This window comes from Colius striatus, chromosome 14 (genome assembly GCF_028858725.1).
Source record: "Colius striatus isolate bColStr4 chromosome 14, bColStr4.1.hap1, whole genome shotgun sequence".
Taxonomy (NCBI): Eukaryota; Metazoa; Chordata; class Aves; order Coliiformes; family Coliidae; genus Colius; species Colius striatus.
In genome coordinates, this window is record NC_084772.1 from 18,036,607 (window position 1) to 18,059,857 (window position 23,251).

The 23,251-nt window shown below is 45.6% G+C and overlaps 1 protein-coding gene across 2 annotated transcripts in view; it reads left to right on the top strand.

Annotated features, from left to right (window-relative positions):
* CMIP (c-Maf inducing protein) overlaps nucleotides 1-14,870 on the top strand; it is a 129,841-nt gene extending 114,971 nt beyond the window's left edge. For both annotated transcript variants that reach the window (XM_062007621.1, XM_062007622.1), the window contains exons 11-21: nucleotides 443-508; nucleotides 1,589-1,615; nucleotides 2,083-2,131; nucleotides 3,788-3,895; nucleotides 4,721-4,837; nucleotides 5,910-6,050; nucleotides 6,946-6,993; nucleotides 7,686-7,832; nucleotides 9,298-9,403; nucleotides 10,902-10,972; nucleotides 13,906-14,870. In XM_062007621.1, the coding sequence (XP_061863605.1) occupies nucleotides 443-508; nucleotides 1,589-1,615; nucleotides 2,083-2,131; nucleotides 3,788-3,895; nucleotides 4,721-4,837; nucleotides 5,910-6,050; nucleotides 6,946-6,993; nucleotides 7,686-7,832; nucleotides 9,298-9,403; nucleotides 10,902-10,972; nucleotides 13,906-13,959 (934 nt within the window). In that variant the 3' untranslated portion in view covers nucleotides 13,960-14,870. The remainder of the gene's footprint in view (nucleotides 1-442; nucleotides 509-1,588; nucleotides 1,616-2,082; nucleotides 2,132-3,787; nucleotides 3,896-4,720; nucleotides 4,838-5,909; nucleotides 6,051-6,945; nucleotides 6,994-7,685; nucleotides 7,833-9,297; nucleotides 9,404-10,901; nucleotides 10,973-13,905) is intronic.
* The last annotated feature ends 8,381 nt before the right edge of the window (nucleotides 14,871-23,251 follow it).

Here is a 23,251-nt window from a genome sequence, read left to right on the forward strand (position 1 = left end):
CCCATTCCTTTGTGCAAGGTAAGAAAAGGATTACAGGGGGTGTCTTTGTTTTTACAAATGGGTTCATGTCTTACAGCAAAAAAAAATCCAATTAAATGCAGAGCAGAGCTGTAAATAGCAATGGCCTGGTAATTGCTGTACCAACTTAGATGAAAGTATTACTTAGTGATTAAATGTCAACAGGTTTCATAAACAGCAAATGTCTTTAAGTTGACATAAAGAAGGCCTCTCTGGAGGTCATTGGAAATACCAGATTTATTGTGCCTCAGCGGAGAATGTGCTGAAAACAGACAGGGAAATGTCACCGTAGATCTTTAGTGTGTCTCAGTGAAACAGACAGGTTGTTGGTGCCTGTAGTATAAAGCTCTTAACTCCTTGAACTAGCTGTTGACAAACCATATTTAGTACTTGGTCACCTGTTAATAAAATGTTCTTTTTTCAGGTCAGACTATGATGACTGGAGACCAGCCCTGGCCAGCTTACTTCAACCTATACCATTTCCCAAGGAGTAAGTTTGCATTAGCTTCTGTCTACTGGGTTATTCTTGTTACTGCTTTATGGTGAAATATAATGTCGTGTAAAAACTGATGGCAAAAGGGGATTTGTGCCTCTAGTATTGATTTGAAATCTAGAGTTGATTTTGGCTGGTTAAGTGGGATGTGAAGGCTTTCCCCATCTTCCTTCCCCAAGATGATCCTGAGAAAAATGGTTAACCAGAGACAGACAGGCTGGAAAGGAAGGCAGGCTGCAGAGGAGGAGAGCAAAGTGAGAGGTTTAGTGGAGGAGGATACTTTACTGGTGTCACAGAGACTCGTACCGTTTGTATTTTGCATTAACTGAAGAAGCAACCCCACGGATCAGCCCAGCTCCCCCCGAAACCTATTAGTGAACAGTAGTGTTTATAACATGCAGACCTCCACGGACAAACATTACAACCTGTAATTATATAATTTGCTAGCTTATCACATCCCCTAATGACCTGATGTCTTGAATCAGAGAGGTCTAATCCTCTGTGCCAGGTTACCTGGGCTACAGCGAGAGCTTGGAGATAGGCAACAGAGACATCACTTACCTAAGTCCAGTGTGAGGCCTGGGGGAGATGTAAGCCATGATGCAAGGCACTTCACAGGTTTTTACTTTATTGGAGTAGGATGTTAATTAGTTGTGACCATACCTTAATTGCATTGCAATTAAAGAATTCACCTGGCTCTTGGAGGTAGCCAAAATTCTGTTTGTGGTTATGTAACTGTATTATAAGTCTTCTACTTGCTTTCTTCTGACCCAAAGCTCCCACAAATGTTAGTCAGAGCCTTGTCTAAGACAGGACTCAGGGAAAGCTGCAAGATTTGTCACAAGTGATCTTTTTTTTCCCCATTATTTCCCCCTGATTTAATGAAGTCTTTACCTGATCTTTATTGGACAGGTTATTCTTTTAGTCATGCATGCTGCAGTTACTTACCAAAACCTTTTATTATCTGGAAAGAACTGAAAAGTAGTTGTTTGAGCTATTTGTTTTGTGTTGGGTTTTTTTCTCTTCCTCCCTTCTCCCAAATCCTCATACCCTTCTCTTTTCTGTTTCAAATTTCAGGGCTCTTGCACATGAAAAATTCACAAAGTAAGTTTGTGGGGTTTGTTTGTTTTATTGAAGGGAGTAATTACTTAAAATACTTGTACCAGTCAATAACAGCAATGATGTATTATTCAATATTGTGCCTGATGTTTTTTATCTGTGAGGTGCTGTAAGCATGTTCTGTTAGCAATAAAAAGATGTAGTTTTCTGTGTAATTTACTGTGACAGCAGGAGCCCAAGGACTAAAGGCACTGAATGCTGATAGAATTTACAAACAAGTTTGTCTCTGCACATCTCTGAAAGCTTTTCTAGGCTATTGTGAATAGACACCGTCCTTGGTGATCACTTTTAGACCTCGTATTTCCTTCCTGTGGAATTGATTCAACTTGTTTCTTTCTAAAGTGTATGAATATATATTATTTGAAGTGTAATCCAAGAGAAATATGACACTTGTGTGAATACTGCAAGCAGCAACTGCTTATTCTTGTCTTTCTAATTTTTTCTCTTTTCAGGGAGCTGAAATATGTGATTCAGAGATTTGCAGAAGACCCGAGGCAAGAAGTGAGTTTATTGCCACTGAACACAGAGTATTAATTGGAGGGATGGCGAGTGTACTCATTCAGAAGACTTCTCCTTAAGTAGTTTGCTTCAAAACATGGTGTGATTTTGCTGTGCTTAAGTCTCTTTGGGGAGAAGTAGCCACTCAGGGCAGTCAGTCTTAGTATGAATGGTTTCCTACCTCATTGTATAAACGTGTTTGACCTCTTTGTCTGTCATCGGTCAATGTCCTTGCTCCGCAGTGAACTGTAACCAGCAAGATTTTGCCACTCATGCAGAATCTCTCAGAGCTTTTCATCTTCCTTACAAAAAAAGGGAAGCAAAAACCCATGGATCCATACAGCTTACAAAATAACAGGTTTTATTGAGCTGTGTTTCAGTCACATTGTGTGCAAATGACCGTAATTCTCATGAATTAGCAGGAGGAAGGAGGTGGGAGGTGTGTTACTGGAATGAGTGTGTCGCTCTAGCCTCACGGTGGCTGGCTGCTTCGTAGCTGCACATGTAGCTTGTTCAACATCAGCAGCCTCGACTGACTCAGAGGGAACCTCTCATGCATATTAATTTTTGCTGTTGGCATAAGAGGAAGAAAGCTCCCCCAAACTGTGGGTGAGGAGGCTTTGTCGTCATCGTCGTTGCCCACAGCTCCTGGCTTTCATGGGTTTAGCCTTTGTGAGTAGTCATCCTTGTCAGATAAGAGACACCTTCTTACCTTGGAATGGAATCAGGATTTCATCCGTCACTAGTGTTACATACCCAAAGGAAAGAGCACAGACTTTACCTCCCTGCCCTGCCCCTCAAAAACCAAAATAGAATATCTGCCTCTTCAAGGGAAAAAAGGGAGATAGGGGGAAAATAAAGCTTAACTAGGACTCCATTGTTCAACTGTGGGGTTACATACACCAGTCTCTACAGTGGGCCAAATTCACACCAGTGTTTGCTCACTGCTGCCAGGTCTTCTGCACAACTTCTGTCTTACACATCCCTGCTGAATTTGATGGAGCAGTGGAACAGGCTGCGCAGGGGGGTTGTGGAGGCTTCTTCCTTGGGAGTCTTCAAGACCCACCTGGACGTGTTCCTATGTGACCTGATCTAGATGACCCTGCTTCTGCAGGAGGGTTGGACTAGATGATCTCTAAAGGTCCTTTCCAACCCCTACCATTCTATGATTCTATGCATCTGCCTTTTGAACTTCACCCTGACTGGAGTAAAATTCTATTATAGCAGGACTAGGGAAGATTTTTAGTGATGGGAAGGAGCAACCTATCAGTCACTGCATTTGGTACAGATCACTTCAGAAGCAGGGACATGCGTGGTGGGAGGATGGGCAGAAATAACACGCTCAGAAATTTGAGAGTGGGGTTTTTTGGGGAGTTTGGTTGGGTTTCTTGAGCTGTTAGAGCCATTTCGTGTTTAATATGTGTAAAGGGAATTAAAAAGACCATTCAATTAGCAATGAAATAGCTTCCTGCCTTGTTTATACTGAAAAAAAGGATTTTGTGAGTGGAGACTTGTCTGCAGCTCTGTAGATTGGAACGATAACCATGACATTTCCAGCAGCCCCCTGGTTTTCCAGTGATTTCTTTTGGCTCAGTGTGGGAGATGCTGGTGATGACTGGCAGCAACTGTAACCTTCCCAATGTCTTCACTTTTTGACAGGTCCACTCATGTTTGCTGAGTGTGCGGGCTGGCAAAGATGGCTGGTTCCAGCTCTACAGCCCCGGGGGAGTGGCATGTGATGATGATGGAGAGCTGTTTGCCAGCATGGTACGTGTGTGCAGGAATGGGAGTTTAGTGGCTTCGTTGCAGTAAGTAGCTGAGGGTGGAGTTGGCAGCAACAGGATTTACCTGCTTTTGGCAAAAAAAATGTCAGAATCATGGTTCTGTAAACCACAAGTGTTCACTGGTCAAAGCCAATTGGAATGGGTCAGGACAGGTCAGCACACTACGGAACCAGTTGGAACCGGTCCAAGTAGTCAGAACTGGTTTGAACCAGTCAGAATTGTTTCAAAATGAATCAAAACTGTAAAAAACAGTTTAAATGGACTCAAAACGGTCAGGTTCAAACAGGTCAGAACTGGTTCAAACTCATTGAAGCCCATTCACACTCCATTGAATTGGCTGAAAACAGTTTCAACGAAAACAAGTCAAAAACAGTTTTGTGCCAATTTGACCCAGTTCTGACCAGGTTCAACCAGTTCCAACCAGTCCAACCAGTTGTGTTCCATTTGGTTCTGATCGATTTCATCCAGTTTGAACGGGTTCCGATCAGTTTTGAACCTGTTTCAACAAGAACTTCTTGGAACCAGAGTTGTGCTTAGTGCTAATCCCTATGAGTTGAAACCGCCAAACATACCTTCACCACACAACTTGTGTGACCTGGAACAGACCTGTTGACATCAGTCAGGTCATGTTTTGTGTTGATCCTCCACACCTTTAATCCAAGCACTCGGCGATAAAGCTGTTGAGAGACTGAAATCTTAATGAGGGCCTCGTTGTCTTTAGGTTTGTTGCAAATACAGTCGTTGGACTGTGTAACGACATCTCTTCCAGACTCACACCTCTATTGTTTTGGCCCTGTTTCTCAAATAGGTTCATATTTTAATGGGATCCTGCTATAAAACAAAGAAGTTCCTGCTTTCACTGGCTGAAAATAAATTGGGCCCTTGCATGCTCCTGGCTTTGAGGGGTAACCAGACGATGGTAGAGGTAAGCCCTAAACATAAGCCCCAAACCAAAGGCTTTTCCAGGACTAAATGCCTGATGCTTGTCTTGCCACCTGCAAAACAAGCAGGGCACAAGAAGTACATTTAAAAAACCCTTATTTAATTGCATTAATACATGCTTTTTTGTGCTTATGATTGGCTATTTTTGTTGCACTAATAGTTTATACATATTTTTCTGGGTTTCTTTAGAGAAGTTTCCTGATAAATGCCAATGAATATTGTAAATGGAAATAGGGGGTGGTTAAATAGGTGGAAGGAGCTACAATTTTTCATTGACTGAGATCTGTGCATGCTAATTTAATCCAGTATATAAAAGAGTGTGCTGCATGCATTTGAATCTAATGCTGCTTGATTTTATTTTTTTCATTAAAATGATTTTAAATATGGAGGGAATAAAAGCTTTGCATTTTCATTGCAATGGCTGAAAAGGAAAGGCAGCATGGTGGGAGCAGCTTGTGACCCACTGGAATCATCTCCTGATGTCTAACTTGCTCCTGACAGCTCCCTTCCCAGGGCTGAGTCAGGAATGTTCCCAACCAGCTGGAGGGTGTCCTGGCCACAGCAGCATCTTCTCTCAGAGCCTCTCTGGCCTTTCCCTGTCCTGCCTCATAGAGTGGGTACACTTTACATGCATTCTGCTTGCACAGAAACCCCAGCACTTAGGGACAGAAAATCCAGCACTTAGGGAGCTGCTTGGCTCTCCTGTTCTTCCCAAGTCAGAGTACCTGGGAAATACTGGATCAATTGTACCTGTTCTGCAGAGGACTGTGGCAGGAGGCCATCTTCCAGGACTGCTGCTGCACCTCTTCATAATGGAAGACAGGATAGATGGGTTGACTTAAAGGGATTAGTGTTCATTCATTCAAAAGTAAAGATTGTTTTCGTGTGTTGGAAGGTCAGCAGAGGTTGCTACGATGCTCTCATCTAGGCTGCATAATGCATGCCCCAAAAACTTACCCACTAATTGAAATTAGCATGCCCAGTGCAATTAGGATATTTGGAAGAAATTGCATGTAAGCACTGCAGTGACTGCTCTTCTTTCATCCTGCTGCTAGATTTTGTGTTTGATGCTGGAATACAACATCATCGATAACAACGACACCCAGCTCCAGATCATCTCTACCCTGGAAAGCACAGACGTGGGAAAGAGAATGTATGAACAGCTGTGTGACAGGCAGAGGGAGTTAAAAGAGCTGGTATGTGGCCCTGCATGCAGTATTGCCATAGCACATTGTGGTCTGTGCTCTCCAGAAATGGAGGTACAAAAGAAAGACAAGTAGGGTGTGAAATTCCCAGTTAACAACAGGATGGGAGCAGTACTTGGAGGATTTTACTGTGAATATATTTACTGTGTGATATTTACTGATGTGTCTATTCCCATCCTATGTTTATGAATGATATTCAGTAGCCTGCTTACAGTCTGTGTGAAAGAATAAAGGTGAAATCCTGCTGTCTTAAGGTCTCACAAGTCAGCTTGTCAAATTCTGCCACCTTTTGACATATAAGTAGCAAATGGCTCTGGTGCTGCCCAGCATTTCATAATGCTTTGACACGCACTAGAGCCTATATGAGAAAGAAAATTACTTTTCCCCCTGATTTTAAAAATATTATTTACAGTTTGAGTATGGATCTGCTCTCATCAAACACTTTTTCACCTGTGCAAGCATGCCTACAAGCTTCCCTCCTTCACATTTACATTTCTCCTGAAAAGTATCTGCTTTATTTTTAAGGCAAACAAATGATTTTATCAGCTGCAAAGTCTCAACCCCTGTCTTAGTCCAGCATTTTAAGGCTGTCTCCTTTAAAGTGAAAGTAACCAAATAATAGCAGGCTGAATCAGACAAAATGCTGACCCATGGCACAAAGATCCCTAGCTGTGGTCAGTAGATGTCCCCTGGGTAGCAACAGGCCTGCATCTTAGCTCAGAAAAAAATCCATCAGTGCAGAATAAAAGCAGGGAAGAGGTGGAAGGGTTGGCAGGGAGCTTTGAAATGGGAGCAGGCTTTGCTCTGGTGAAGAGCTTGCTCTACTTCAGCTGGTCTGAAATGTAGAATGGCAATTTGTTTGACCAAAATATCTTCTTTCTTACAGCAAAGAAAAGGTGGTCCCACAAGGTTAACACTGCCATCCAAGTCCACAGTAAGTTAATCATGTCACTAGAAAAACAAGCTTTGTCTTTCCATATTTAAACACTTGATTTATGTTTGCCATGTGGCACAGTGGTTTTGGTCAGTTGAGAGGGGAGCCTTTCCACTTGCTCTGTCAACACAACTGGAGTTTATGCAAGTAAGGGCACATTTTTGCTCTTGGGTCTGTGCAGCAGTTTCCAAAACCATGACAAGCATCAGACTGTCAGATTTATACTGGTGTATAGTATACAGTGTCTAGTTATGGATCTTAGAAAGAGACCCACTACTATTACAGTTGAGACTGGTGTAAACCCAGACTGACTTCACTGAGGCCAGATAGTGGTCCTGAGCACATTTTGGATCTAGAACTTGCAGTGAAATCTTTATTCAGTTAAAAGACCCATCCTCTACGTTTGTTCTGACACTGGAGCCTTCGTGTCTCATAAGGACACACACACACACAAAAAGAGATTTTGACCTAATGTCTGGATAAATTTTTCCCAGGGTGTGTGAAGCAACACTGCCACAGAGCCCAACTGCTTGCCAAACTCACAGAAACTTCTCTGTGTGGTTGTCTGGGGCTGTAAACAAGTGGTATCATTGTGCAACTCTGGCTGGTTAGCAGTGTCAGTGACACCACTGCAGGTGATTGCAGGCAGGGGAGTCAATAACGTTCCTTATCGGTCTGTTGTTTGCTTTCAGGATGCAGACCTGGCCCGCCTGCTAAGCTCAGGATCCTTTGGAAATTTGGAAAACCTCAGCCTGGCCTTTACCAACGTGACAAGTGCTTGTGCTGAGCACCTCATTAAACTGCCTTCACTCAAGCAGCTGAACTTGTGGTCGACCCAGGTAAGCGCTTTGCAGCCTGAAACTCGGAGCAGGAACCGCTGCTGACTAATTCTGAGATCTCACGTTACGTCAGCACACGGGGAGTGTGTGACAGGCCTTGCTTAGAATGAGTTTGTCCTCGTGCTATTTTTACACATCTCATCTTGGAGACTGATTTTTCTTTTCTCTTTTTTAAATTATTATTTTTTTTCAATGAAAAATGTATTTTCTTTTGAATGATAAAAGTTGCTGCCACCTTGGGTTGAGGCATCACTGATACCATGGACCCTGCAGTACGTGTGCTGCTCTTCAAAGTGCTTATGCTTTCAGCCCTTTAGGATGAAAAAAATGATGCTGTGCAGCTGATCTGGTCAAGCAAAGCACAGAGCCTGTGCAGGGTAGGCAGTGAATTGCCCTGAATGCTGATCAACCAGAATTTCTTTAAACAACAAAAGGAAACTCAAATAATGAATGAATAGTGGGAAACGATAATGAGAATGTGGTTGGTTATTTTGTAAGCAAAAAGAGACCAAGTGAACTGAATAAATTATTCATCTGTTAATTGAAAGACCTTTTAAAATTAAGTTTTTCTTCTCCATTTCCCTGCTGGTTTTGGTCTCTGGGAGCCTCCACTGAAGAGATTTTCCCCATTTTCTGTTAGCACCTCTTGGTAGCACTCACTGAAAATATCATTCTCAGTGCAGCCACAAAAAGCAGCATTTTTTTTTCCCCTCAAATGTCATGTAAATATCTTGGTTTGTTTTCCTAACTACTTTTGTATTCCAGAAATTTCCTCTTTTTGTGTGGGGAATATCTGAAGCTTGCTTGTTTTAAGACTCTCTTGCATCTCCTCCAGATTTGTCCTAACAATGTAACTTTTGGATTTGAAAACTTTAATGCTTCTTGCCCAAAATGAGTTTGAGTGGAAAAGCAGCCTGCTTTTTGTATGATTGTTTTAAATAGTGTTTGGGTTTTTCTTTTTTCAAGAAGGAGTTCAGATTCCATTTTGTTTTGCAATATCCTGGTTTCCATTAATCAAGAATTTAGAAATAGCAGAAACAAAGTGGGTCAATAGAACAATTGCCAATCAATAGTACATTGTTCTCAAGACCAAAATAGCTGATTAATACCACTTGCATTGTGCTTTTGTGTGTGTGTGTTGTGGTTGGGAACTGGCTGAGACTGCCATAGCTGTCTTGTATAGCCTAGATGGGAGCTCCCTGATACAAAGTCCAGACTTCAAAGCACCACTGTAATTAAATGATGGCCTGCGGTCAAGTGTGCACAAGCCACTTAATTTTTCTGTACCCTGGCTGCAAAACAGGGTTAAAACTATTTGCTTTCTCTGCTGCCATTTGAGATGGCAACACCAACTCCGAGCGTGGCTTGAGGTTTGCAGATGAGCCCTCGTGTGCCCTGTGTGCCCCGAGGGACTTGCACGCGATGCTGGTGCTTTGTTTGAAGCAGCTTTGCTTGTGCCCCACAGTTTGGAGACGCTGGGCTGCGGCTTCTGTCCGAACACCTCACCATGCTGCAAGTGCTCAACCTCTGCGAGACCCCCGTCACGGACGCCGGGCTGCTGGCACTTAGCTGTGAGTGACCCAGAGGAGCTGAGGGAAATGACGTGGGGTTGGAGGGGTTCACCTGGGCTCAGACAGAAGATTTCTTGGCTGTCACAGTGCTGCTTCCGAGGGGGCTTTAGGACAGGCTGGGGTTGGGGTTGGGTTTAAATGTGGGAAGCTGAGGGACCTGTGGCCTGGAGAAGACTGAGAAAGGACCTTATCAATGCTGATGAATCCCTAAAGGGTGGATGTTGAGAGGATGGGGACAGTGTTTTCTGTGGTGCCCAGTGCTGGGACAAGGGGTAACAGGCACAAACTGAAACACAGAAGTTCCACTGGCACATGAGGAAAAGCTCCTTTGCTCTTCAGGTGAGGGGGCCCTGGCCCAGGCTGCCCAGGGAGGGTATGGAGGCTCCTCGGGAGGTTCTTAGAACCTACCTGGACACATTTCTGTGCCTCCTGATTGAGGTGGACCTGCTTTAACAGGGAGTTGGGCTGAATGGTCTCTAGAGGGCCCTTCCAACCCCCACCATGCTGTGATTCTGTGAAACTTCCCCCTCCCTGCCCACTGCAGTGGCCGTTTAGCTACAGGCAGGGCAGGCAGGACAGTGGGCTGAGCCTGGCCATGCTCAAGTGGCCTCCTGTGGGCGTTGTTATCTGAGACCATTCTCCAGCTCTTGCCTCTGACTTTGCTGATGGCACTTGTCGTGATCTCATGTGATTACCTGTTTCCCCGGGACTTCCCAGCTCCTTCTGGGTTTCCCTCTGGGAGTTTGATCTCATGGTGCAGGAGGGGAAGATTGCAAAGTCATGTAGCAACTTAGTAGTGAGTTCAGCAGCCACGTGCAGCAGGTTTCCTACCCTCTCTGGCATTTTTTGTTCCTTCTTTTTTGCGGAGGTGAAACTCTTGCTGTTCTGAATTTAAATAGGGCAAGGCAGAGTGGAGCCATCTAAGCACCGTTCAGGATTCCCCTGTGCACCAAGAGCTGCTCGGTGTGCCAGAATGAGACCCTTTCCTACGTCCAACAGTATTATAAACTCTGCCTATTGGGTTCAAAGTGCTCCTTTAATACGACTTGATCCTACACAGATGTGCCAGACAGACCAGTAGCTATGGCTCATCTTAGGAAACTATTCTACTAAGTGCCAGAGCCTAAAATGGAAGTGGGGGGGAGAGATGGTAGAGGGAGGGCTGCTTGATCAGCATGGCCCCTGCGTGCACCAGGCAGAGCACTGAGAACAGGCACTCTTCAGAATAATGTGCAGGAAACTGATTATGAGAAGTTGCCTGAATTCCTTTGAAGTCAGCGGACTTAAGCATATGCTTAATGGCCCTTCCTAAATAGGGACTTTTTCCTGGATGAGGGCCCAAACAGCTGTTTATCCATTTGTACTTCTATATTTCACATTATTCAGCTTTTTCCCTGAGTGGCACAGTCATGTCTTGTTTATGCTTTGGCCTACTGTAAGCCTGATATTTTAAGGAAATGCAGCATGACCATAAATATCTGTGTGTTTTCTCTCTTAGCCATGAAGAGCCTGTGTAGTTTAAATATGAACAGCACCAAACTTTCAGCAGATACCTACGAAGATCTCAAGGTATTTCTGAATTGCATCCACTAGAACTGAGCAGTAGCTGGCCCAGGAGAGGACTATTTCAGGTTTAGCAAGCACATGATGGTAGTGCCTGTTACAGAGAGAACTTGCCCCATGGAGTGGGGAGTGTGAGAGTCATCTGAAAAGGGTGAAGTGGATTATTTTGTGGAGGTAATGACTGAAACAGTATTCTGAGGTTGCTGTCTTTGATGGATCCAGGAGACATTTCATAAGCTGAATATATGATTATGAGATGAAATCAGAAACTGAACATTTTTGCCAGTGCTATCAACAGTAGATGTTTTGTAAACAGGAGCATATTGGTTGTTTCTGATAAGGACACACAGACAGGTACAATCTAGTGCACCCTTCCACAGCAATCACACTCTAAAACTACCTGAAAGGAAGTTGTAGAAAGGTGGGAGTCAGTCTCTTCTCCAAGTAACAAGTGATAGGACAAAAGGAAACAGCCTCAGGTTGCTGCAGGGGAGGCTTAGATTGGAGATGAGAAAGAACTTTCTCCCTGAGAGGGTTGTCAGCCCCTGTGCCCAGGGAGGTGGGGGAGTGCCCAGCCCTGGAGCTATTGCAAAACCGTGGAGCTGAGGTGCTGAGAGCCATGGCTTGGTGCTGGGCTGAGCACGGTGAGGGGAGGGCTGGGACTGCAACAGCTTCAAGGGCTTTTCCAACCAAAACGATTCTATGATTCCATGTCCTGTACTGTTTAACAGGAACAAAAGTAAGGTGGGTGAAGAGCATTCCAGAGCTTTGACTCAGCATGTAAGATCAGAATTAAAAGCACTGTGGAAAGTGCAAGTTTATTGTGATAGCTCTGGGACTGGATCTGAGCTCTAAACACAAATGCCTGCACAAATCCCAGTTCTCAAGTTTGTCATGTGATATGCCTGGTGTCACCATTTGTACTGTGAATTTACAACCACTGCAGCACACTGGTGTTACAGAACTAGAACATAGCTGTAGGAGGGGAACAGCCCCAGGTGGTTTCAAAGACTGCCCGAGATACGTTGGCTTTCGGGACTTCACGTGGGCTTTGTCTTCTCTCTGGTGTGAAGTCTTACCTTACAAACCCAAACTCTCAAGATGAAACTTGACATTGGTTGTCTTGTGTGTTGAAACCTTAAATTGTGCCAGGTTTACTCAGAAAGTTCACAACCTTGGGCCGAGTTTCGAACTTGAGGCAAGTCCTGAAACTGCTCTGCTTTCAAAATTCACTGCAAACATGTATCTGGCTGTGGAGCCAGGGCTCCCCCAGGAACTCAGCTGCAGTGCTGCTAGCATGGAGTGTTCAAGAACAAGTTTTCAAAACTTGTGTCACCCTTGTATATGCTAAGAAGTCATCCTTGGAATTAACAGCTGGCTTGCAGATGGGTTCACACAATGGAGCTTGTATCCGGCCCCAAGCATTTACAGACAATCAGGGTCAATGCTGTATTTGGCCCAGGGCTCTGAAATCAAGTCTAATGAAAGGCTCCCCTAGTCCTACCCTGCTTCCAAGCCCCTTGGCCACTAACTTCATACCCAAACTTGTGTTTTCCTAACCAGCTCCCTCTACTCTGGTGCTGCATGAACAGTCCTTAGCAGCAACACCAGAGAGGGACGTGCCAGGGCAAACAGCAACACTGGCTGTGAGCACAGTCCCGATGATTGCAGAGATTTAAAGAAGCTGAGGGAACAGGCATGCCTCACTTTTTCCCCTCTCACCTCTTTCATGGAGATTTATCTTAGCAGCCCCTTTTTTAGAGCACTGTGTGTGTTCAAAGGGAGGGTAATAGTTTCTTTCCCTGGGGCACGTGGTTGTAGGTCTGTTGAGAGCAGCTCAGGCTTTAAAGAACGTGTTTTCGATACAAATCTTTCCTTCTTCTCCCCGTAGTCTGTGAGAGCATTTGGGGCACCAGGCAGTGATGACATTTCCTCTCTGCTCCATCCCCCACCCCACCAAACACACTTGCACACACACACAGACACCCACATATGTACCAGGCAGGCTGAACCAGACAATAAATAAACACCCACTACTGAAGTCATTATTGCCTAACTGAAAAATTATTTGCTGGCAGTGTCTGTAGGATTATGACTAGCTCTTATCAAAATATGCATGCACATAAATCAAGGAGTGAGGTAATAGGGACTCCTAGAAACTTCCAACTCCTCAATTATGCCCTAACTTAATGAAACGTGTGTGTTTGTTTTGAGGGAATTAGCTGTATGGTTATGGGCAGGGAGCATGGAAATGGGATCGACAAGTAGGAACAGTGCAAACAGCCCATTCCCATCTGCTCAGCCAGGGTACTGCAGGGAAAAAGATGTCTGAAGGCAATGGAGTTAAGGAAAGGAGAGCACAGAGACACCAAAAGTTGCTAACACTCTCCAAATTCTTTTCAATGCATGAGGGGAAAAGATCAAGCAGTGTCTTGGTGTGGAGGCTGGAGAAGGAATGTGTGGCTGTGGCTGCTGCAGGGTTTTTGAACTGGAATTGTTTTGGTTGGAGAAGACCTTTAAGTTCATCAAGCCCAACCACTTATCTCACGCTGCCAAGCCCATCACTAACCCACGTCCCTGCCTTCACGGCTGGAATTTGGCAAACAGATTGTGTTAAGCCTTTGTATAAAACAGTAAAGACCTTGGGCTGATCTGATGGCTGGTACATGGGCTCTACTCATGCCCCCCAGTTTTGCTGCAGGTGTGTGTGTAAAGGCTCAGCAGCTTCTTCCCCTGTGAGCACCTGTATGCTCCAGCTCGCTGCTGCCCTCACCACTGGTGCTCCACAGGGTTGAGCTCATGGTGCATCTTCCCGTGCTTCATGGCCCATGGATCATTCCTCCCGCTTTGCTGACAGAACAGATTTGACAGCAACCCGTTTTCCCCCAAATGCTGAACACATGTCATTAATCCTGACCTTTTCCCACCCTCCCACACAGGCCAAACTACCCAATCTGAAAGAAGTGGACGTCCGCTACACCGAAGCGTGGTGAGCCCTCCCTGCCTCCGACTCTTCTCTTTTGCTTCTCACGAGAAGGAAAAGATTTTTAAAACCAACAGAGAAAAGAAAACAAACAGAGAAAATAACTTTTGGCTAATACCTGTAGAGCAGTGAGTCCTGGGCCTTGGTGGTAGGAGTGAGCTTGCGGGGTAGAGGAGTGGCGTTGTGTGTGTTGGGGGGGGCACGGGGCAAGCCTGGACCCAGCCGGATCCTTTCAGCTTTGTGATTTCAGAATCAACGTAATTTAAATTGAAAAGGAAACAAACAAGCAAACAAACAAATGAGAAGGACTTTGTAGCAGCAAAGAGGATTATAAAGAGGAAAAAAAAAACACCAAACAAACCAAGACCTTTGTGGATTTTCTTTGCCTTTGTGTTTTATGCCGTGTGGAGAGAAAAAAAAACAGTAATTCACTTGTCATTCTTTACCTGGGTTTCCGTGGCTGGCAGCCGTCCAGTCAGAACTCCTCTCTCACCACTTCTGCTCCAGAAAATCAAACTTGCAAAAATCTCAAGAGAAGAAAACCAAAACCAATATGATTTTCATCCCCCCTCCCCCCATGTCCTTGCAGTCGTTATGCAAAGTAATTTTGTTGTACATAAGATTTACATAATGCACCTATTTAAGAAAATGGTTCACAAATAACAGGTCTGGGACCTGTCTTTTATTTATGAATTGTTAATTCTTTTACCCTGTTTTGTTTTGGCGTATAACACTGTATAAACTAGTTTGCTGTCTTGTTGTTATTATTGGTTTTTTTAAAGGAAACATCCTCCTTGATGAATTGCCTTTAGTAATGCATATTCTGTATTATACTCCCTCTCTGTCACCACACTCAGCGTTGTCTTCTTGATTTCAGAATGGCCTCAAACGTTAGCAAATAGGAAGGGAAATATCTGTCGATGGCGGGGTGGGGGGGAAGGGGATGGTTGGCAGGGGAGGGGGGGTGCAGGGATTAATAACAGTCACATTTCCTTCCAAAGTCTGAAAACTTTCTGTGCTCTCTGAAACCACGTCAGGTTTAAACACGGGAGAGGCGGGGAAAGACACAGTTCATCCCGCCCATGGGGTATTGGCAAAGCTCTGTAGGTGTCACAAGTTGTTAGCTGTTGTTTTCTGTTTACGTCCGAGATTTCAAAAAGAGAAAAAAAAGAAACAAGCTTTTCCCTTCATCTTGTGCATCAGCTTTTTCTATTGTTTTGTTGGGTTTTTTTCCTCCACCCTCCCTTCCCTCCCCTTTACCTGCTCTGTGCCTCATTGTTGTGCATGTTCCTCCGGGGAGACGGAAGAAACGGCGTTGTGGCTGATGCGATGGCTCTGACCTGTCTGTAAATGTGGCTGCTGCAGTTGTCAGGTTCCACAATTGCTTACAAGAGGATTTCTTTTGTTTAAAGAAAGAAAAAGTGGTTTCTTTTATAACTCTGCTGTTGACCTCTTTTCTTGTTTTCCCCTTCATAATGAGCCTTTGTTGTACAGAGCTGCTTATTTAAAAAGAAAAACCAACAAAAAGAAGTTTTTCCTCTGTTTAACACCTTCATTTTGTTCTTCAGCACCTCGAGGTTTCACATACAGCCAATGTAATTTTTTATATATTAAATATATATATATTTAATCTTATTCAATGGAAGCCAAGCTTTTGTTTTTGGGGTTTTTTTTGTTGTTGTTTTGGGGTTTTTTTTTAAACTTTATTGCTATGTAGACAACCCCATCCCAGATCATGGTTGTTTTATAAAGAAATGAACCAGAAATTGAGTCTTAACTCATGTAGTGTGCCAGGGTTTTTTTCTTTCCCCCCCTTCAAATCCCAAACTGTATATGGATGCAGTATGGGAAGAAAAAAAACACAGGAAGAAAAATGATGCCAACATTTTCCTTAGCACTGTTGCTTTTACCAATGGTTTACTACTACTGTTCTGTAGCTGTGTACAAAGAGATGTGAAATAATTTCAGGCAAAAATAAACTGTAAGTGAATATCTTTTAGCTGCATGCTTTGTGTGTTATTTGAAGGAGGTTTTGGCTGGCCTGATGGCGTGGGGATGCTGTGGGATGTGTAGGGGCCCTGCAGGCAGCTCTCAAAGGTCTTTCCCAGCAGGCACCAGGTTTGGAGACACCTTCTCTGAGAAGGGACAAGGAGGAGGAAGAGGATGGCTCAGACTCTGTGTGTCCACTTCTCACATCCCTCCGAGACCTGTTTTTTCTGCACCGTTCCTAACCCTTCACAGGCTCAAGGAGTTCTGGCACTGGCCATAGAAACAGTGGCATCAATGGAGGCCTTTTTTTGCAGTGGTTGCCTGAGGTAGGCAGTGCTGGAAACACTGGGGCATTTCCAGACTGAGAGGGGTTTCTGTATATGAAGGTGCATTTCAGGGCAGCATCCAAATGGAGGGCTGTGCTGTGTCAGTATTCTGCTCACTGTCCTTGACAAAGCTCACTGGTGTGTGGGCTGGATGCCAGCAGAAATCCAGCTGGAGCTTCACAACTCTGCTTGGACCAGCTAGGCATTACTAAACTTCTTCAGCTTTTAAACAAATGGGCTCTACTTGAAACCAATTACTACAGATGTGCTGAGAGCTGCCTTTGTCACCTGGCTCCTGGACTCTCCTTTTTGTCTGTATTTCTCTCCTATTCCACAAAACAGACTTTAGGACATGGCAAACCAAAAGCATTTGTATTGTGTTTCCAGCCAAGGTAAGAAGTGCTCACAGGATGGCCCTTGATAAATTGAATTAAACAGCGTCTTCGTTTTTCCCACTGAAACAAGACAGCTGTAGCTGAGGCTGCTGGGCTTCTTCAGCCTTTTCTCCTGGAGCAGTCACTGTTGGGTATGGACTGTCCTCCTCTGGCAGCAGCAGAGACTTCACAAAGCTCTTCTGCACCCTGAATAGCCAGAAATATTCTTGTGATGTTGCATGAGGGACTGAGGAATTGCCCAAGGAGAGCTTTAGGCCTTGGGGAACTGCAGGCACACATTGGACATGACTTCTCTTCCTGCCATGGGCCATGCCCCTCTCCTCTGCCGCTCCCCCTCCAGGCTCTGCCTCCCAGGGACATTGTTAAAGCAAAGAGCCCTTGGGATCTGTCTCACCCTAAAGAGCCATCCCTGTGCCACGGCAAGTGCCATGGGCTTCTGAGCATTGTTAGAAGTTCCCAAGGACCGTGCTGGACCAGGGATCCTCAAACTGGTTAGAGAAGGGGAGGATGAGACTTGTTGTGATCAGAGTTGCTGTGGCTCAGCTTGGGAAGGGTTTTCTGAGCATTTCCAACTACAGCACTGGGGCTTGTAGAGTGCTGTGGTGGTTTCAGCTGGATAATGGTGCCTTTCTGCCTGCCTTTCAGGTGCTGCTTGCCAACAATATGAGCCATTAAAAAGCTGCCTGATTTCATTTGGGAGGTTGCTGCAGCCTGCCTTCCCAGGGACTGTGAATACCAGGGGTTTGTCTAACCTACAGCTTTTGGCTTTCAACCTGAACTAGTGCGAGAGCTTTGATACAAGTCCAGAGAGCACAAAGCTGCCGCACTGCCTTGTTTCAGGAGCAATTTTCTCATGTCCTTGTTAAAACCCTGCAGTTGTCCTCCCTTCCTGTGGCTTCTTCCACTGCTCACAGCTGCATTTTGAGTTTCAGAAGTCCAAATGCAGAGATGAATCTCACAAAGCGACAGTTGCCTCGTTTCCCAGCTGGGTGGGTACAGCTTGTTCATCGCTCAGAGAGTAAAGTGTATGCCCAAAATCCTGGCAGTTCAGCATGGATTTACTTGAAGCCACTGACCTGAAGCATTGTCTGGTGGTATTCTTTACCAGGTAAGAGCTCAGTATGCCATGTTGCTATGTTCCATGAGGATCTGAGGCCATCTGACTAGTGCTGGCTGTGGGACCCCAGGGGAGGATGTGATAGCTGATGGCACCAGGGAGGCGCATCTGGGGTGTCCTCAGGACATCTGCAGCTTGCTCAGTCCCCTCTTGAGGTCTGTGGGTATATTGATATCCTGAGAGCTGGCTGCTTGTCCTGCCTTGCCAACAGCCTTTGAACAGGACCTGTCCCTGTGTCAGGGCCACCCCTGCCAAGCAGGGAGAGGCTCCACCTCTGAGCCTCAGCACTGCACACAAAAAGTGTCTCTGATATTCTTCACTCCTTACGCTTCCCAGAGAGCATCAAGCCTCTGCTCAGGTAAAGTTCTCTTGGAAATAGTGGGAAGGTCTTTGCAGTGAGCAGAAGGACCTTAGTGTAAGGTCTGGACTCTGGACTCACAATCCCTACATGCAGTAGAGGTGTGAAACAGTAATTAATGATGGGCCCGAAAGCAAAGCTCTGAGTGCCAGCTCTGCCCAAGGCTGCTCTCCTTAGGACTACAGCAGGAGCTGGGCTGCTTCTCTTCTTTGGGATTCTCACTCCCCTGATGCTTGGGAGCAGGGGTAACATCCTGTCTCATATGTACCAGGATTCTAATCTGGAAAGGAACTCCTTGAACCTTTCCACATGTGCATGAGCCATTAGAGCAGAGTGCATGTATCTCTCACGCTCAAGGCAACGCTGACCTCTCCCAGCCTCTCTGAAGCCAGCCTCTCCAAAGCTGTACCTCTTAGAACACATCAGTCAACTGTATTGCTGTGTCTTGGATTTTTAATGACTTTTTCCAGCTAAATAGAGTACACATATCAAAATACTTGTTTTAAGTGGATATTGCCATGCAGTTCTTTTCTGTTTTCTATGGACTGAGGAACATCTTAAGTAAATATTTGAGATAAGCCATTTTTATTAATAACAGATCTTGCACTATCTTTTTTTGCCAGTAATATTAAACATGCAGGCATTTTTCCTGCTAGCCTCATCTCTTTTTTTTCTTTAACATGATCTCACTTTCCTGCTTTTCACCAACCAGCTGGAACAAGCACTCAATTTGTCATGTTAAAATAGGCCCTATCAGATTTTAAACACATACAGTCACAAACCTCACAGAGATCCACTGGTCATGAATGGTTGATACAACACTGCCAATGTAAAGATGTGTCTTTTTCCTACCAATCTCTACCAAGATCAAACCAGAGGTCTGTATGTCAGAACATGGCTCGTGTTTGGTTCACTTACTGGCACTGAACTGGTGTTAACGCCCAACTTAACCAGTTTGCCTCACAGATGTGGCAGCTGATATAATAACCACTTTCTTCTTAATTTTCATTGCAGCTGGGGTGTAATATCAAACGTTAATCCTTTAATTTGAATGCAGCATAGGTTTGAAGTTAAATTGTCCAGAGTGGCTAACCAAGATACTTTCAAAGCTCTGCAGTCTTTCCCACCCAGAATCCGTTTGTACATACGCCTGTGCTATAAAATCAGTATCAAGTTACATGAGGTTCTTCTAAAAAGAAAAGTTTGCTTTGAATGTGGGGTCAGAGACCTGTTGACTTTCTCACTCTTTAATAAAAGTGTTGCTGGTGTATTTGGTATGCAGCATACCCCCTTACATTTAACATACAGAAACCTTGGCTTAGGGATAATTGTCCATATTTTACCAATTATGGTGACATTAAGGATAACTGATGGTACTGCCTCATTTGTCAGGTCCTTTGAGATCTTGGGGGTATGTTTAGTTATTTACTGCTGCACTGGGGGCAGGGTTGTGAACCTCAGAGGATGCAGAAATACATCTGTCAGGAATGCTCCAGTTTAAGCATCAGAATGTTAGAAAGATGCAAGTTTTGGTTGATTTATAAAAAACTGTGGTAAAACTATTGACTAGGATTTTGTGTCATTCTCTGATCCTGTTTCACCAGCCATCCCTCTTCCATACACCACTGTCTCCAGTGCTGACATGGGGTGAGATGTGCTGGGGCTAGGTGAGCATCCCCATGCCTGTGTGCCTGGAGCCAGGTGGATAAGGCCTGTCAAGATCTCCTTCCTAGTAAGGAAAAGAGAGGGGTAGCCAGCAAGAAGTCCTTCCACCCTGAGGTGAGAAAAGGAGCAGGAGCCATCAGAACAGGACTGACTGCACCCCTGTTCCTTGTGCTGCTCAGGGGAGGGAGGAGGTAAAAATACTGGAATCAGGTGCCTGAGCCTGGTAAGAGGAGAGGGATTGGGGAGAAGGTGGTCTGAAATAGCTGGTCATGCCCTTCATCCCCGTCCCATTCTGTGTTGTTTTCTGTTTGTTATGTTGTTGGTGGATTAAATTAAATTTTCCTCCCTAAATCAAGCAGCTCTGTTTTGCCCAGGACTGTAAGTGGTGAGTGAAGCTCTTCCTGTCCCTGGGGAGTTCCAAAGACCTGTGGTACTTTTCTCAGGAGGGGTGAAAGAGTGGCTGCACGTGGTTCTTTGTTCTTGGCTGGGCCAAAACCACGACATGTAGAAGCAGAATTTGTTCAGTGTAACAACAACAGCAAAAAAACGACCCAAACAAAAAAAACTACAGCTACAGATAAAACACAGATTCCCCATGACTGGGGGAGGGCTGTGTGTGAGGGTTAGCCAGGGAAGCCAAGTGCAGCTGCAACATTTCTCCTGCTCTGTCAATTAGGCAAAAGGCCTGCTGTAACAGTGAACTGGATATAACATGTAGTATATTTCTGGCTGAAACAGGCTGACCTGGACTTCTGCAATAGTCCACCGTTAACAGCAATAGCCCTGGTACGTGGAAGTTAAAGGAAGCTCCAGGGGAATCGAGGGTTTGTCTAACAGGATTATATCCAGCCCTGGAACTGGGACCAGCAGAGGTCTGAGTCTCCTTGCTTGAGCCTGGAGAGGAATCCACGTCCCACACCCTTGTGAGTCTTTTCTTCAAAAACCATGGCAGGTGTCATTTGAAGAGAGATTTTTGGTTTAGTGTTGGGGGACACTGCACTGGTTCATGTTGGGAGCTCCTCTGAGGGCCAAGGGCAGAGCTCGGCCTCTGCCATACAGACAGGGCCGGGAGCAGCCGTGGATGCTCAGTCAGGCAGGACACCCCTCATGGAGATGTGGAGTTTCCACCTCAGAGGGTCTGTCCATCTCCTCCTGATGGGAAGGTGAGCAGTAGCAGCTCTGCTGTGACTCTGGGGGACAGTGACCTTGTTGTGTTCCTGTACAGTGAGAGCTGCAGGCACTGTCTGGATGGCACAAGGCATCTCCTCAGGATTGAAGCCTCTTTGGAAGCTCTTGGGAGCTTCCAAACAATCCTCCTTGGAAATACTGTCGGTTCACAGGGACAGGGGAAGCAGGTAGGTGTGTGTGGGGCAGAATGTGGCCCTGACAGATTGGTTTCCCAAATACAGCCCCATCCCAGCCCTACCAGTGACGGGGCTCCCTGCTACCTCCAAACGACATGAGCAGGGGTCTGGGTCTGGTGGACATGCCTGGATGCTACTGCAGGCCCTGATGGTCGGGTCAGGTCCTGAGAGAGATGAGCAAAACCCCAAACCAGGGGGTGGGGATTAAAAAAAGAAGAAAAAGAAGTTGCCCTTGAGGTTAGAGCCGAGCTCTGCTGCAGAGCTGATGACATCAATGTTGCCATGGCGACAGAATCTTCACTTAGGTATGGTGAGCGCCCCGAGCTCCGGCTGCCAAGGAAACCCGCGAGCTCGGCATACAGCCACCACGGCAGCCCCGAGGCCTTGCTCCTCCTCCTCCTCCTCCTCGCCCTGCCCCGCTGCCGAGGGGCTCTGGCTGCTCCCTGTCTCTCACAGAATGTGGTTGGTGAAATGTTCCACTCTTGGTCTCTGCTGCTGTCCCAGAGCACCCAGGGTGTGCAGAGGGAGTGATGCCATCAGAGGCACTGGCACCAGAGTCGCCTCCTGGCACTGACAGACCACAGTGCCCTCACGGACACCCAAACACAGCTGTTGGCTCCCCCTGCTCAGGACTGAAGTGACTCTGTTTTTGAGGCCTGGTTTGGGCTGACAGTGGGCTCAGGGTTTACAGAGAGCCTGGCCTGGCCTGAGGATCCTTCCTTTCCCAAGATACAGTGTGGTCTGACGCTGTCCCCAGGGCTATGGGCAGCTGGAGTCGTGACCATGGAGGAGCAGGCGGGGGACATGTCACATTCTCCGTGGCTCAAAATGCAGCACCAAGCAACCCCATCTGCGCTGTCTCTTGGCTGAGAGGCTGTGTCAGTGGCACGGGCTGATCCTGTCTTTGGCTTTTTCCTGTGATTCAGGCTAAAGCCTGGGAGTGCCTTCAGCATCGGGGACCAACCCCCAAGGAGAAGTATGGGAATTTGTGAGACAAACAACAGTGTTCATCCTCCCCTACCACCACATTTTCCTACCTCTTCATCAGTACAAATGAGAAACGTCTCTTAAAGTTCAGTTAGTCCATTGAAATCCACCGATTTCAGACAGGAGCAGTCATTAGTCACCAGAATGAGCCCATGGGCTAAAGAGCAGCGATTGAAGTGAGGAAAAACATTTGGTGAGGATTTTGGATCTGAATAAAGCGCCAATTTCAGTGCTGTGTTCAGCTCAAGTCGTGCCATAGCCTGGCCAAGTGTGAACATCCTGAATATACTCCCACGGCAGCTTTGCTGTCCCAAAAGGATTCCAAGGGCCTCTCCAGCACGGTGGAAGGTTGTTCAGTGGCTGCTGCCTGAGGGGTCTGACCTGCCTTGAGTTCACCTGAAATGGAAATATATCATCTGAACCCACAACAATTGATGGAAAAGTTTCTTTTTCAGCATATTTTAAGGCAGGCTTGAGTGATTATTAAGCAGTCTGGGCATTTTTGTTTGGTTTTGTGGGTTTTTTAAATGGATATTGAGTACAGGCTTAAAGGCTCCAGAGATTTATGGTGGCAAATGATGCCACTGCATCACTTGAGCTGCAGCAGCAGCCAGCCCTGCATGACCCCAGCCATCCCCTGGCTGCACATTGAGGTACTGCTCTTGCTTTTATTTGAGAAGTTGGGGGTTTGGATCTTGGTCAAGCTGTTGTTATTTCAGAGAAAGAAGAAAAAAAAGACAAAGAACTGATCTGAATCTGTCTGAAAGAGAAACATCTGCTGGCATGTGAGACACTGCTGGCTTTCAGGCTTTGGAGTCTGCAATTAATCAGACTCCGAGTCACGCTGTTGCTGAGAGCACGGCCCAGTTGAGCCAGTTGCTGGGAAGGAAAGGAAAGGAGAAAGGGAAAAAGAAAGGAAAAGGGGGAGGGAAGGAAAAGGGAAAGTAAAGGGAAGGCAAGGATGTCAGCTGTGGAGGGCACCCGAGGGGGAGCGGTGCCTCACAATGATTTAGTTTTGGGGAGAAGACAACAATTTACCTGGAGGCAGAACTACAGTTCAAGGAAAGTCCAACCTGCTGCTTGAACTCTAAAAGATGCTTT